This window comes from Echeneis naucrates, chromosome 15 (genome assembly GCF_900963305.1).
Source record: "Echeneis naucrates chromosome 15, fEcheNa1.1, whole genome shotgun sequence".
NCBI classification, from domain to species: Eukaryota; Metazoa; Chordata; class Actinopteri; order Carangiformes; family Echeneidae; genus Echeneis; species Echeneis naucrates.
This window is the reverse complement of record NC_042525.1, coordinates 11,722,453-11,738,550: the sequence shown is the minus strand read 5'-3', so window position 1 is coordinate 11,738,550 and position 16,098 is coordinate 11,722,453. Positions and strand designations below refer to the sequence as shown.

Sequence of the window (16,098 nt, the reverse complement as noted above, 5' to 3'; positions counted from 1 at the left end):
CTTACCTCGGCAACTTCTCTTTCCCCTTGTGCCGCCATTAAGCTTTGTGTTTGGGACTCGGGGGTGGAAAAAAAGATAAAATGGTTTAAAACGCCAAAGCGGACGACGGAGGGACGGGAAAGGGGTGGGGGGGGCGGTGTAGATGGACCTTCAACTGCCAACTAAACGGCGCCTCAAAGAAGTGAATATGCGGCGGGTGACGGCCAAGTGAGAGGAGCCCGAGTCCGGATTAGAGTGGCTCTCTGGTCGGATGAGGAGGAGGAAGGGGGGCGGGAGAGGGGCAGTTACGTTTGTTTTGGCTGTGGTGTGAAACTAAGGAGTGTAAACACAGCAAAGCAAAGGTAAGTATTTCATTGACCCGCTGTCAGAGGTTTGGGGGGAACATTATCCCGTAATGTTAGCGGGCAGTCAGCTAGCTTGGCTGTAATTCTCTGGTTGACAACCACACGAACGCAGCCTGGTTGTCTTGTAAGATCACCGACAGCTAGCTCTCTCTCTCTCTCTGTGCTTTTGTTTACACACGCTAACTCGTTAGTGTGGGTTGAGTGATATTAGCTGGAAGAAAAAATGCACACATGGCAAAGTAAGCTTGTTGCTTGTTTTAGCTCAATTCTCTCACGCATGGGCTGTTTGCACGAAGCGGTCATTCAGGAGTAATAACTGGTGGATGGTCACCACCGCAGCTGACAGCCGTGGATGAGGTTAATGTGCTGATGTTAGTGCTCCCTGGGCTTTGTCTACACAACCTGCAGCTCTCTGTCGCACAAATGTGTTGAATTTCTCACGATGTGTTGGTAAACTTGGAGGCGTGGCGTACACGCACAGCACAGCCGGGTCCCCTCAGAGCTGCCTCGGTGGGCTAACAACAACTTTCTCTTTTTATCTTCCGTCTCGCCTGTAATGTTCACAATGTATCCCGGTCACATGTGGTCTGAATTATTCCGTTTCACATGTTGGTCAGAGGCTTTGGGGCGAATTCAATTTCAGTGCATCAGTAAGTGTCTTAACCAGTCACGCGCCTCCCTGCTGGGTGTCTGGTTTCATCTGCCCCTGTCTCTTGTTACTCAGCTTGGCTGCACGACACATTTGCCTGGTGTATATATCTTACTGTACGCGTTTATAGCCAGTGTCAGGTTTTAATAGAAGCGTCGAAGTTAGTTGTTGCACTTTTAGCGCACTTTTTGTACTTGGTCTTCTTGTAAACATTGCTGCGCTTTTTTTTAATTATTATTATTTTTGCTATAGATGAGTGCAAGGTAAAGAGCAGATGGTGCTGTAAACTATGACAGTGAATAGCTAAATGGCTGAGTGACACAGGTGGTTAGGATAATGAATGCTTATTTTGTGTAACAATACATCGGTGCAGGAGAAATGTTTAGTGTAGGCAAATCTCTCACTTGCATTGTGGATCGTGTCATTTCTCCAACCTGCTTGCCTTTGAGTTGTATGATATTTTGGTTTTTCTCTTCTGATTATGTAATGTAATCAACTTCAGCATGTCTACATTTAAGTAAACACAATTCGCTAAAATGCCCTGTTTTATTTCTTTGTACCTTAGGGTACTGCTTGCTGTGCAATCTCCTTGAGTGTGGATCTGCCGAGCTGAGAGCCCCTCTGAACGGCAGGCAGCATCCCTTAGTGGCGGTGTGACGATGACAGAGCTGGTTGCCAAGTGGGCTTGTGAATACTGCACATACGAGAACTGGCCGTCAGCCATCAAGTGCACCATGTGCCGCGCTCAGAGGCCCAGTGGGAGTGCCATCATTACTGAGGAGCCCTTCAAGAGCAACCCTGCTCTGGATGCCAGTCTGCATCAGTGGGACCCTCCAGACCTCAGCAACAGCCCACCCCAAGGGGGCTCCAGCTTACTTATTTGTCCAGACTCCAGTGCCCGACCCCGCGTCCGCCTTGCTGATGTACCGGAGACGAGTAGCAAGTGGTCGTGCCACATGTGCACCTACCTGAACTGGCCCCGGGCCATCCGTTGCACCCAGTGCCTGTGCCAGAGGCAGCATGCGCAACAACAGCATGGGCAACATGCAACCCATCAAGGATATCATACCCACCAGCCACACAGCCCTACAGAATCACCCCAAACCTCAGGCTCTGGATGCCGCCCTGCTCCCCTGGCTACTACTACAGACCCTTGTGAGGAATATAATGACCGTAACAGACTCAACATGCATGTACAACACTGGACCTGCACTGCCTGCACTTACGAGAACTGGGCCAAAGCACAAAAGTGTGTGGTGTGTGACCACCCCAGGCCAAATAGTCTGCTAACTGAACCCATCGGATTGGCATCCAAGCCTGAGAGCCAACAACCTTCTGTAAAACTTAATGAACAGGACAGGGACAAAAGGAGGGGTGTTGTTGGGCAAGGAGTAGGGACTGTGCTTGGTGTGGTGGGGGGTTGTAGCAGCAGCCAAAGGAGGTCTCCCCCAACCTCAAAGCAGGAGTCAGAGATGAACATGGACTTTCAGAGGATAGAATTGGCATCAGGAGCTGGGATTGGGAGCAAAGAGGAGCTGGAGGTGGATTTCAAAAAACTTAAGCAGATTAAGAACAGGATGAGAAGGACTGATTGGCTTTTCCTCAATGCCTGTGTTGGTGAGTTGCAAGAATACAACATTGTATTTAAGGGTAATGGGTAATGTGTCAACTGAATGTAATATAGCGTACCACTCTGAAATGGGATTTCCTAGAATTGATGAGAATGAAAATACAGTCATGCCATATGCCATTCACTTTGTTAAAGTACAGTTAATATAGCCATTTTAAGATGATTCTGAACAGCATCCTACTATGGCTCCTATACTATATAGACTGAAAAACTGAAAAATCCTGCGTTCAGCTAGTGTAAAACTTCCCTACACTAGTAACAAGCATCCGGCCACCCACACTGTAGACCACTGACTGCAGAGTGGGAGGGAGGATGAACATTTTCAGGACAACTACATTTTTTTCCTTCTCACTCTGTTTCACTCCTTCTCCTGCATCTGCCATGCCTATGTACAGCTTGTTCTGCACAGTCACTCAACTGCCAATCGATTTTCTCTATCTTTATCTTTGACAGATAATTTTGTCAGTGTTACACTGGCAATTTTGACAGCCACATGTGCTTTTGACCCAGTGAAGCCCTTGTTATTAATGGTTTCTTGGGCTTTGTGCTCTTACTTTCCTCAAAGCAAAAGAATTGTTGAGTATGAAAGTCAAGGAAATATCACTGCACTTTTGCTCTGGTCCTGCACTGGCTCTGTCTTTGCATGTGACATGGTGAATTCACTCATGCCTGTGTTGTTTGCTCCCCCGAGGCCACGTCTCATCTGGTCAGAAAGTCTGATGTGAGTGGGTGTGATTTCTTTTAGCATAGTCAAGTGTTCACTATCCTTATCTGATTGAAAGTGCCCTGTAATTTCTCTTCTGTTCCCTAAGGGGTAAATCACAGTGTAAAATAATTCCCATTTTTGCTACAAAGTTCATTACATCTGATAATAATCCCATAATTGAACAAAAACTAGATTGTCTATAGTTTAAATAGAATTTTTTGTACATGATGTCATGGCAGTATGGCGTCATAGTAGTTAGCATTGTTGTCCCACAACAAGAAGGTCACATGTTCAATTCCCGGACCTGGGGCCATTCTGTGCATAGTTTGCATGTTCTTCCCATGCCTACGTGAGTTTCCCTGGTGACCCGGAAATGGATAAGCGCAAGAAGATGAATGAATGAAAGAATGATGTCAATGCAATGTCCTGCCTTAGCTCCTGAGATGACTGACAGACGTGAATGTCTCACTGCATCTGTCAGCAGAGACACGTTGGTATTTTTTTATATATGCTAAATGTGTCTGTAGTGTGAATTATGCAGGATTCAGTGTATGAGGTGTGACCCAGATAGCAGAATAGAATAGATGCCTCAGTTACCTCAAAGGCCTGCTGCACAAAATAGATTGACCCATTCAACAGAAGTGAAAAATAAAATCTTGGACAACGACCATGACCTTTGCCCCTCTAGTATGTCTGACCCTAAGCCAACAAACTGTAACTCAACCAATGTTGCTTACACGTGTGATGTCTATGTGTGGACTTCTCTTACCCTTTTTTAAGCTATGAACACGTTTATGATTGTTTTTCTGTTTTCAGAGAACAGGCTTTTATGTAGATAGACACTGAAATTGCTTGGTGACTACCTCCACTGTTTCATTTATAATCAGTAATTTGCATAGAGAGTGGGTATCTTGTTCTCTTGTCTTGTGGATGAGTTTGCTCAACCCAATATTAACTTTTTGACTTGCCTCTGATGATCAAGGTAAGGTAAATAGCCTTTTCACTGAGATGTTTATAAAGAACATTTGGAGTACTGAATGATTGGAATAGGTAAGTAGACTGGCTTTGTAAACAAACAAATTTCAAGCCTCTTCTGCAAAAAAAAAAAAATGATTTCAAAATTATCAGCATAACAAATATAATCAAAAACAACAATTTTGTTTAGCTGTTTCAAGTATAATTTTTGATCATGCAAGTATTTTTAAGTCCAGTTATTTTTTTGGCATAAAAGAGTGATTGGGAAATGTCCTAGATAGGTTGTCTGTCCCTTTCAGTGATAATTTCGGCTCTCAGTCACAGACTCCCATGAATACCTTCATGCAGTTCAAAGTCTCCACTGCCCCAGGCTTAAGAATGTGAAAGGAAACAGGAGCATGGTCAAAGGAAGCCAATGTGAACACATGGAGACTGTGAAAACAAACAATCCTCTGACCTATTTTTCTGTAAGGTGACACTACTAATGAGGGCCAAGTGATACAGAATAAAATAGAATATTTTGGTAATTTTAAGTATTTATGACAATGACAACGTGTCCCCTTGTAGTTACACATTCTCTGTAAAAAATTTCTGTCTGATATGCACAGAGAATGAGTTGCATAAACAGAATTCTTTCACAATTAATGCTATCCAATGAAATTTTCACTGATATTGCATGATACTGCATGGAAGATGCAGTTTAAATAGCAAAAGAAGAAATGATACATTGTCAATAAATTGCATATTTTACGAAAAAAAAAGTATGAATAAATAAATTGCTGGCTTTGATTTCAATACCAAAAGGATAAACAGCATTATCTCATGATACTGCCATTTTAAGACACGTTGGCATGTTATTGGAAGAAAAACATGGTTGTAACTAATGGCTAACATAATGGCATAATGGCTTCAATCTGTTAAGGTATTCCTGTAAGACAACTGGCCAGTACATACAGGAAATATGGATGTAAACCAGTCTTGTTAACAACACAGTGTGAAAGAATAATTTTTTTCACACTGTTTGTGTAAGTTGAGAATTCCCAAGGCTTTTTGCCATGTGAGAGTTTCTGTAAAACCTGTCCAACATAGATTGTGGCTGGATGCAGTGTATACGACACCCATCTTCACAGTCCACTAATTATGTGTCATATTCAGAGTCAGATTTCTTACGGTTATCCAGGAGGATGAGACTTGGCCCCAGCAATGGTTGTCAGTTTAATACTACAATGAGACGCACTACTATAACAATATAAATTTATCTTCGCAAAACATGCATATTTATTTGTGAAAACTAGTAGAATAATCTAACCATAATTAAGGATTAGTGAGAACTGTGTAAAAACCTTATAATATAAAAGGTATAATATATCACAAAAAATTGGGAAAAAGAAAATGGAGCATAATGCCCTTTTATAATTTCTAATTCTCATTTAATTTGTTGAGGTGACAACTTAAAGACCATATTAAAATATATAAAATTCAGTATCGCGTGATTTAAAAAAAAAAAAAAAAAAGAATAAAAAAAAAAAACCATCAGAATTCTTTTATTCCCTTAATTAACAGCCAAGACATAACCACATGTGGTGGTGTGTTACCCACTGAAGTGACTGGTTGGGTAGGTAAATCTGCCAATCACAAATAAACTTTAAAGTGCCACTATTATGGTTATTGTTGGTTTAGATTAGATTATACTTTATACTTTAAAAGTGCCAGTAGCTGCTCATTTGTCTGTGGTAGAGGTGACAACTCGCCACATGACTGGGGAAAAAAAATTAAATAAAAAATAAACTGTGGAGGCAAAACATCAGCGCCACTTAGCCCAAACCATTCTATTTTTTTAGTCAATCTTGGAGTCAGTGCGTCTTTGTGTATTTGTGTCTTTTGTGTTGGCTAAAGGGTCTGTGAATACAGTACTGACTGCAGGGCTACAGACACACCCACACTAATGGAGTGTTTTGTGGAAAGTGGTTGTGATCCCTCTCTATTACACTACACTGCCATTGTGTAGTTTCTCTCTTCATCTATCATACTGCTAGCCAGCTCCACATGGCACAGCCAGTCCTTCCACCCACTCCATGTCTCTCTCACTGTCTCACTAACAAACAGATATACAGCTGAGCATTGTGTGTGGTCCTTTGACATGAGAACAAAAGCTCAACACTATTTCATGCTGTCAAATGTACGAGAGAGTACTACATGGGCATTTACTGTATACTAGAAATGGAAAGAAATTTTGTTTTGTATGTGGCATTTAAATGACATACTTTTCGAATAGTTCATTCTTTTTCAATAGCTAATGAGTTTGGTTTCATCCCACTGTGTTACTGGTTTGATCCTAGAAGCAAAACTTGGCATTGGTGCTGAAACAATCCTTTTGTGTTTAGCTGACCTTTATTATTATGTGTCCTTCGCTTTGGTTCAGGAATTTGACAAAAAATATCCCAATGTCTAGCTTCACTAAACAGTTCACTGTTGCACACACACTCCTCATGTCTTCCTTTCATTAAAACACAGAATCGATGTTAACTGAGAAAATGAAACTTGGTGAGTCTGTCTGTCATTAATTGTGCTCTAGTAGGTGACATAAAACATATCGTTGGTTAGCACTAATTAGTAGAATTTTAATATTTTCACAAAAAGTGAAGATCAATCGGATTCTATCTGACCCAACACATCTTGCAACCGCCATGCTTAAGATTAAAATGGCAAAAACTACTGGCAAATTAGAAAGTAACTCCCTATTGTCTTTTCACCTTGACTTCAAAGTAAATGTTATCTTGAAGCGATTTCAACATCGACAACAGGACTCCTTGGTCTCTGATATCTTATACTTTTTGGTTGAGCAGAAAACGTCCTCTGAGCAAGCTTGTTCAGAAGAAAAGTCAACATTGTATCTGTTGGGCCAAGTCACCATGTGATTCTAACTTCACTGGTCAGTGGATGTTTGTCCTTTTTTTTTTTTTTTTTGATTCTTCCCAAGGCACCTCATCTTCTAAGCTACATAATGCAAACAACCTTTTTTTTATTTATTGGATTTATATTCATTCTCTTGTTCTTATTTCTTAAGGTCCAATTGTTGAAACTGTACGCTGTCTCATTGATTATGCTATGCTAAATGTCATCAATTTTACCCAAGTAAAGGTACCCAAGTACCCAAAGAGAAGTCGTCACTTTAATTATAATAATGTGACCTTTTCTTTTTGCATGTGTGTCTGACAGGTGTGGTCGAAGGCGACCTGGCAGCTGTGGAGACCTACAAGTCATCAGGAGGTGATATTGCACGACAGCTTACATCGGATGAGGTGCGCCTATTAAATCGGCCCTCAGCCTTTGATGATGGCTTCACGCTGGTTCACTTAGCTATCCGTTTCCAGAGACAGGACATGCTGGCTGTGTTACTCACAGAGGTCAGTACAGCCAACCTAGATTATTCTGCACAACAGCTACAGATTTTAAGCAATTAGTTATGCTATGCAAGTCAAATGTCTCATCCTCCCAATCTACTTGTATTAAAAAATTTAAAGTTTTGGGGATTGAAAATAATGATTCTGAGCATTTTCACAAACTTTAAGGCATAAAACTAACCGATACTTATGTAAAGAAAATGCCTTAAATCTGATCTACAAGCAACAAATTTAAGTCTTAGTAATTTTTATTTAAGAGAAGGAATAGAGCTGCATGGTTCCATGAGAGTAATATGCTGAGTTTTAAAAATAGGAGAACAAAAAGTATCTATGTGGATATCTGGTGGAAATGTCAATTTTGAATTATGGGATGATTACAACAGTGCTTGTTTATGAGTCACAGTTGATGCAGCTTTTTCTTATGAGATCAGATAATCTCAACAACCCAATGAGATCAGCCAAGAGGAATTACGAGGGCAATGGGTTTGTAAAGAGGAAAGCGCCTGTAATTCAGCCACATACTCATCCCACCCTTTCTGTCAAGCTTACCGAAAACAACTTTGAAATGTGACGGCTTTACCCATGTTAGTAACTATTCGATGCTGCCAATGACTTTTGTCTCTAGTGTTTTGTTAGAATAAACATTTTGGTGGGGTTTGCAGGTGGTTCCTATGTAAAGAGCAGGCTTAGTGTGCATGTGTTTGCATGTGTGTATGTGTGTGTCTGCAGTCAGCAAGTGCTGAGGATGATAGCAGTTTGTTTGAAGTCTGTTGTGATCTCAGATTGCCCCTCCTCCCGCACACAGTCACTGTTGCGGGGAGATTAGCACCCACTGGATCATGCTCTGAAAATGCTTTATCTCTTGCTAAATTTTCATGTCACCCTTTGTACAAAAGTTCAACTCATTCCCTTTAACAGTTATATCTTTTTCACGTTTTAAACATTATTCCACCTCTCATATGGATACTATTCATTATGATCTGTGTTTCTCATCCTTCCCCAACTCACTCATATCCAGCCCCACAACAATACCTGCAATAAATTGGCAAACCACCAGTGGGCCCCAGCTCAAAGGTTTTGTAACCACTAATGTAGCTTATAGTGCTTTACTCTTATCCATATTTTTCTCCAGGTGTCTCAACAAGCAGCCAAGTGTATTCCAGCAATGGTGTGTCCTGAGCTAACCGAGCAGATCCGTCGTGAGGTAGCAGCCTCTCTCCACCAGCGCAAAGGAGACTTCACTTGTTATTTCCTTACAGACTTGGTGACCTTCACGCTGCCTGCAGGTCAGCACCTCATCAGAAAACAAACAATCCTGACCAAAAACAACACCAGGCTTTCCACTCACAAATTGAAAGTGACTGAATTGATAACATGTATCCTGGAAGCTGCCAAAGTTTTTTCTATTAGTATTTTTTTGTATAAGAGAACTTAAACTGAGGTAACCCAGTCAAGTATGTGATAGAAAACTGGTATGGTTTATTTGTTGTGGTGAAATTGCTTGTTATTCAGATGCTGAAGGGAACATAATGCTACAGTTGTCTGCTTCCAACACCCTCAAGACGGAGGCTACGTCTGGCTCTCTATTTGAGTATTGTTCTTGCATATTGGGTATACCAACTGCCAACGGTGCATGTCTCTTGACAAATAATGCTTTAATTACTATTTTTGCCACTGCCTCTGTAAAATGACATGCACTCATTGTCATCTCTGTTGGATCTCATTGTGAGGAATAACTGTTGTGGTTCAGCCTGCTGCTGGTAACTAAGGATTTTTTCGATGCCGAGTGTTCAGGACAATGAAGGCCTTGGCTTCTGGCCACTATAGAAAGCCATTCTGTCAATGCATTCATTTGTTGTAGCTAAAGAATAAGCTACTTTGTTGACAAGAGCTTGGAGCATGCAGCAAAAGCCCATGGCTATTGTGTGAAGAACAACACATGGTAGCTTGAATTTAAATGAGCCATGGCAGAAAAGATTTCTCATTGGCCTTTTCCGTGATTTCAGCTAAGATGGCTAAAGTGTAAGTAGAGATGAATGCATTCATCAAAATTAGGTTAAAAGTAAGACTTGACTTTTGCTGCACCTGTGTTTCCTAACCGCCATTTGATTTCTCTAATTTATGGGGTTTTTTGGGTTTTTTTTTTTCCAGACATTGAGGACTTGCCCCCAGCAGTTCAGGAAAAACTGTTTGATGAGGTGCTCGACCGAGACGTACAAAAAGGTGAAATGTTTACGCCACCAACTTTACTATTTAGTGTTGCAGTAACATCTATCACATGCAGCGTTTGCATATCCAAGGAACTATTGTATGAGAGAAAGAAACCATATCCAAGATAACAACAGCAGTATGGCAGGCAAACATAGGAAGCCCCCTTACAAATGTTATACTATAACGGGAAGGCTGCTGAGCATTGGCTGTGTTATATTACTTGGATTTTCTCCTCTGCCAATGTGGTGTTTTGCTTCCCTGCTTGTCACTCTGCCAGGAGGTCTGTCTTTATCGTGTGCACCGGTTGTGTTGGCCCTAATCAGCATAAATGAGTTTTAGGGATTTTTCTAATTCCTGATCGTACTTCCTCTCAGCCCACACACACAATAAGAAGGTATCACTTTTCTGTAACACTTTTTCTTTAGCACCGTTTATTTGCATGACCTGTTAAATCAGCCTGATATTATAACTGCAGAGGAAAATGAGCGAAATCCTTATTTCACCTTTAACCTTCTTGTAGTGTGTGTTGGCTTCTACTTCAGCAAAGAGTGTTTGGCAGAAACATGAGATGCCCAAATGAACCTTGTATCCTTGTTTAAGGATTAAGACAAGACCAGTTAACACTTCTTAAAATGTGATTACATGGCCATTTAAATCTTGACGTTCGCCTGATATGTATTTATTTGCTTGAAAAACAGCAATTATATGTAACGACAGGAAGGATTGTTACTAGAGGTTTTTGACGGAAGTGTTGAGAGTAATTCAGGTCATAGCCTCGTTGTAACCATGTTGACTTTGTTTTGGTGTTGTTTTTTCACAGACTAAAAAGCTGATTTCCACATCTTAAGAGAAGGCCATTTGTAAATGTCAGATGTGGTAACAGCAGGAAAAGATTGTGTGCTCTTTCATTAGAGAGTTCATTTGTCTACTGCTTCACCAATCCAAAAGCTCCAACCCCAAAAGAAATCTCTTACCGGTAGCATAATATCATTAACAAGTTCCTCTTAATAAATGACCAAAAATGTTACCCGCACAGGTAATTAATATTGTAGATGGTTGGGCTGAGATCTGATTACTAACAAGGTACACTCAAAATTAAAAGGTTTTAGCTATTACTGACTTCCCCGTGCATTTTTAAAAAACAATGTGCTGTTTCATCATCATAATGCTATATGGAAGAAAAGATCACCCAGCGGTCTGTCTGCTCAGTTGTGAGCAGCACTGCAGCTTAATAGACTGGCCATCTCGAGGCAACACATGACACTTTCACTTGTACTTTATTACCTCCTTCTGCTATCAACATTAGGGTTTGTTCACTTTATACCTTCCATTTCCTCTCAGTCATGCATTTAGATGCTGACAGATGAGAGTAGCCATCAACACTCTTCCAAACATAAATGCCATCACATGTCTTGCGACATTGTTGCCTCTGCAGAACTGCAGACAACTCTTGTTGACCTAGATGTTTTTGCAGTGTGTTCTCTTTGAGCTCAAATAGTTAGTTTAACAAGATATAATTATATTTAGAAGTGAAATATAGCACCTAACCTTTCGTCCCCTTTGTTTAGAACTTGAGGAAGAGTCTCCTATCATCAACTGGTCCCTGGAGCTGGGGAGTAGACTAGACAGTCGGCTATATGCCCTGTGGAACCGCACGGCTGGGGACTGTCTGCTGGATTCTGTGCTGCAGGCTACATGGGGAATCTACGACAAGGACTCAGTGCTACGCAAGACCCTCCACGACAGCTTGCATGACTGTTCTCACTGGTGAGGCCTGCAGACTAGAGACTACAGTGACAGGGTCACATCTATTCTCAGCCATATTGCAACAGTATTCAGCAGACTGAATGATGCACAACATATCAGTAGTGGAGAAGTATTGACAAGAATTTCAGTTAATGCTATAGGAAATTTTATATGCATACCAAATAAACTTGTGTGTGTGTGGCCTGCAGGTTTTACACTCGCTGGAAGGAGTGGGAGTCGTGGTATTCCCAGAGCTTTGGTCTACACTTTTCTCTCCGGGAGGAACAGTGGCAGGAAGACTGGGCTTTCATCCTTTCTTTGGCTAGTCAGGTATGTACACATGAAAGCAAAGACATTACTATGGAGGCTTGATGTACTTAAAATGTGAGACACAAATGATCTAATTATGCACAAGGCTTTACTTAATCTATAATGCTTTTTGAAAGTGCATCCTGGCTGTCATCAGTACGTCTCTGCTTTGCATGACTTCATACACTAAGTATTTGGGTGGGTTGTTATTATATCTGGGTGTGAAAGAGCAGTAATTGTTTGTGGAGTATGCTGAGGCAAGTTGGCAACGGGAAAGTATAGTATTGAAGAATGATAATAATTGTAAATTCACCAGCCAAAGTCTTTCTAACCATTTTTCCCCATCATGTTTTCTTTTACAGCCAGGATCCAGCTTGGAGCAGACCCACATTTTCGTTCTTGCACACATACTTCGTAGGCCAATTATCGTCTATGGAGTGAAGTATTATAAAAGTTTCCGTGGCGAAACACTTGGGTACACCCGTTTTCAAGGTGAGCAGCTGACTGTTTTGGACTGTTGTTTTGGTCTAATGTTGTTGAATGTTTTTTTTGGGGGGTGGTTGTTGTTGTAGAATGTTGAATGTTGAGTCCAGCTCCCATCTGGTGGGCGTAGGACTAGACTTCCTTTGTGAAATAGCTCCGGCCTACGTGTGTCTGCATAGCTGACATAGCTGACATGACTGCCCCTCTGATCTGACAGTGATTGCCACATACAATATCTATCAGTCTCATGTTGTTCATTACAGGATTTTAGGGGTGTTTTTAGGGGGAGGAAAACGTTGAACATATCCAAACACACAAGAACATATGTAAACCATCAGAACTGAGAGTCAAACAATCCTATGGTCCACTTTCTATTGCTAGTAGTAAAAACAGCCTGGATTTGGCAGTGCGGGTAGTTAAGTGGTCAGAGTGCACACCCCTTTATCACAGCGTCATAGTCATGTCAGTCCCTCTCTCCCCATGCTTCCTGTTAGCCTGTCTGCCACTGAATAAAGGTACGACCCCCCCTACACACAAAAAAAAATAAACCCTTAAAAACAGCCTGGATTCAATTTGCCTGGTGAGTGATGCTGTGCAAGTGCTGATGAAAGTGCTCTGTCTGGGCCAAGTGCTTGTGGTAAAGCCTGATGGATCAGTAATTTACTGTTGCTAGCGGAGACGGGGGCTCACTTTAAGTGGTGACTAAGAAAACCTAGTCAAAACACAGTTGTTCTGGGAGAGGCAAGCAGCATTAAACAGGCTTTTTGTCTTGTCAGTTCCAGGAATTTAAGAGGAGGGAAAGCTGGAAGATATACAAGTCACAAAAACATTTTTTTTTTGTTTTTTTTGTTTTTATACATTGTTTTGTGTGTAACCAGTGTTTCATTCTTTACTTGGTGGATTTATTAAATCCTGAATAGACATATTATATTGTGTTTTATTTTTGTTCTCTTTTAGATTTGTACAACTATCAAAACAGTTCTCAAGTTAGGCACCTGGCACTTGTGAGAACACATGCTATGTTAATGAGTTTGAAAGTGTAACTAAAACTAAACTTCACTAGAACACTATATAAAGTGATAAATCCACACCTGATAATCCATCAAGGGTGTCAGTGTGGACAACCAGCAGGGTGGTAATCCTTTACATTCTCTCACCTGTTCCAAGTGTGGAAGACACAAGCACCAGCTGCTCAGCTGCCTCCGACCTCTACCTTCACAACAGCTTACTCTGTTGTCTGAGATGAAGGAAATCATCCAAAACCTGTTGTTTTCTGGATGCAAACCACTTTGGACATATCACTCATCTCCGTGTAGACTTTTTTTTATTCTCCATGCCACTGCAAACAACGATTAAACAAATTCTATCTGCCTCTGTGCTGTTGTACTTCTAGGAGTGTACTTGCCCCTTTTGTGGGAGCAGAGTTTCTGCTGGAAGAGTCCCATCGCTCTGGGCTACACACGGGGTCACTTTTCAGCACTAGTGGCCATGGAGAACGATGGATTCGACAATCGTGGCGCAGGCGCCAACCTAAACACAGACGATGACGTGACCGTCACCTTCCTGCCGCTGGTTGACAGTGAGAGGAAGCTGCTTCACATTCACTTCCTCTCGGCACAGGAGGTAAGCATGTCACGCACCTTATCTGTGCATTCTTCATTTGTCTGAAATTTAGCTTATGATCACCATAAAAATTGTGTTGTTTAAATGAACCTGTGGCTCCAAAGTGGGGTTTGTGATTCCCTAAATTTAAACTAATCATATTTCTCCCTCCGAGTGTTACATTTGTTTCCCTTCTGTCTCCCAGATGGGAAATGAAGAACAACAGGAGAAGCTGCTGCGGGAGTGGTTGGACTGTTGTGTGACTGAGGGCGGAGTCCTCGTTGCTCTTCAGAAAAGCTCCCGGCGCCGCAACCACCCACTCGTCACCCAGATGGTGGAGAAGTGGCTGGACGGCTACAGACAGATTCGCCCCTGCGCTGCTTTGTCCGACGGAGAAGAGGAAGAAGATGATGAAGATGAGTGACAAAACTGAAGTGGGGACAGGGCAGGACTCATCCCCCTCCACACTTTTACAATTTTACTTTAGTGTTTTGTTTGTTTTTCGTTGTTTTTTTTCCTGACACAGACAAACTGTGAAAGCCTTCAGGAGAGGGCAGGGTACCACCCCCCACCTCCCCACACACCTTTCAACTGACAAAAGATATTGCTACTCTTAGTTACACACAGGCACTTGGACACAGAAATACATTCATTACTTAACTCAGACCAACCTGAGACTGACAAACCCCAGTGCTGCAAAACACAGATTTGGGGCTAGAAGAAAGGTTTACGAATTCAGATGACCTTTTGATTTGTTTTTGAGTTTGAAAATGTAAAGGAAAAAAAGGAATCTTTATCAATAGATGTAAATGCATGTGGTTGTTATTAAAAAAAAGAGTATAAGGAAATATACCAGCATTGATTCAAATCAATACTTGATATCAGTTCAGTATGGGCACTGACAAAAGCACATTTCCAAATTGAATTTCTGATGTTTTTTCCAGTTGTTGAAGAGTCAGCTTGTTTAGCATTTTGTTTTTGAACAGGCAGGGACATTAAATATCATTATCTTTAGAGAACCTGAGATTGTGTAATAATAAATGACTTTAATCCTTATTACTGAGCACTGCACATTTATTAAAACACTTCTATATAATTACAGTACCATTGCTTGAATTAAGGTCATTAAATGAAGTTCTTGAAAAGAAAGATTTTCCCTTAACAAGTCAAATCTACACTCACTAAGGTTTAGCACACAAGCATTCATGTTGGTTTACCTTTTCTGAGATTTAACTGAGAAGTTTGTGTGTGTGTGTGTGAGTGAGTGAGTGCGCGCATGTGTGGGTTTTCTTCTTACTTACTCTACATATTTATTGTTTGGAAACCTATTTGAGCTAATAAGAGCTTTCTGTATATTTTTTCTCCTATTTGTGATTTTGTTAATTATTCTCTCAATCTTGATGAAGATCTGTTGCACAGAAACACTGTTGCTTTGACGAAAGAACCATGACCATCAGTGAAACGTTTACTTACTTTGTTGTGTGCGATTTAGTACCTCATTTGGATGCCTAAAATCTGGTGCTTTTCTTTTTTTGGGGGGGAAGGCAAAGGTGGAGCGAGAAACATTCAATGTTGACATGAACTCAAAGTCTTGCTTGTCTCATTATTGTCTCCAGCTTCCTTTTTTGTCCCCTCTTATAGCATTTAATGTCACCGTCACCCTCACAGTACACGTCACCTCCTCTGTAACTCCCATTTGTCGTCATTATGTGAAAACATTTATTTAAGTTTTTGATGAAGATTGTTGTGAAAACTGCAACATATAAAACCAAAGTTGACAAAAAAACAAAAAACAAATACAGATTTCGTTACCTTGTTTGCTGTGAATGTTTGCATTTTGTTTTTCTTATTGTAACCTCTTTCGTGTTTCATTCAAGTCATTCTCGTTTTATGCATCACCTGTATGTTGCTTTGTATTTATGCAATAGTTGCAGCTGTGACTATGATGGTTTGTGGATTTAGGCCTGACTTCACTGTATGGAGTGTAATGCAAAGAACGTAAAGTAAAATATGGAAAAAATAAAGGAAAACCATTTTGA

General features: G+C 41.0%; 1 protein-coding gene across 2 annotated transcripts; it reads left to right on the top strand.

Annotated features, from left to right (window-relative positions):
- Window positions 1–240: 240 nt before the first annotated feature.
- On the top strand, window positions 241–14,927 carry zranb1b (zinc finger, RAN-binding domain containing 1b). Of its 2 annotated transcripts, none has more exons than XM_029520454.1 (10): window positions 241–341; window positions 1,559–2,610; window positions 7,524–7,606; window positions 8,841–8,994; window positions 9,860–9,931; window positions 11,488–11,686; window positions 11,875–11,995; window positions 12,337–12,466; window positions 13,851–14,080; window positions 14,265–14,927. In XM_029520454.1, the coding sequence occupies exons 2-10, from the start codon at window positions 1,653–1,655 to the stop codon at window positions 14,481–14,483; spliced, it is 2,166 nt and encodes a 721-aa protein (XP_029376314.1). In that variant the 5' UTR covers window positions 241–341; window positions 1,559–1,652; the 3' UTR covers window positions 14,484–14,927. The 2 variants fall into 2 exon arrangements, with proteins under 2 accessions (XP_029376314.1, XP_029376313.1); XM_029520453.1 differs by having other exon boundaries at window positions 7,524–7,711.
- The last annotated feature ends 1,171 nt before the right edge of the window (window positions 14,928–16,098 follow it).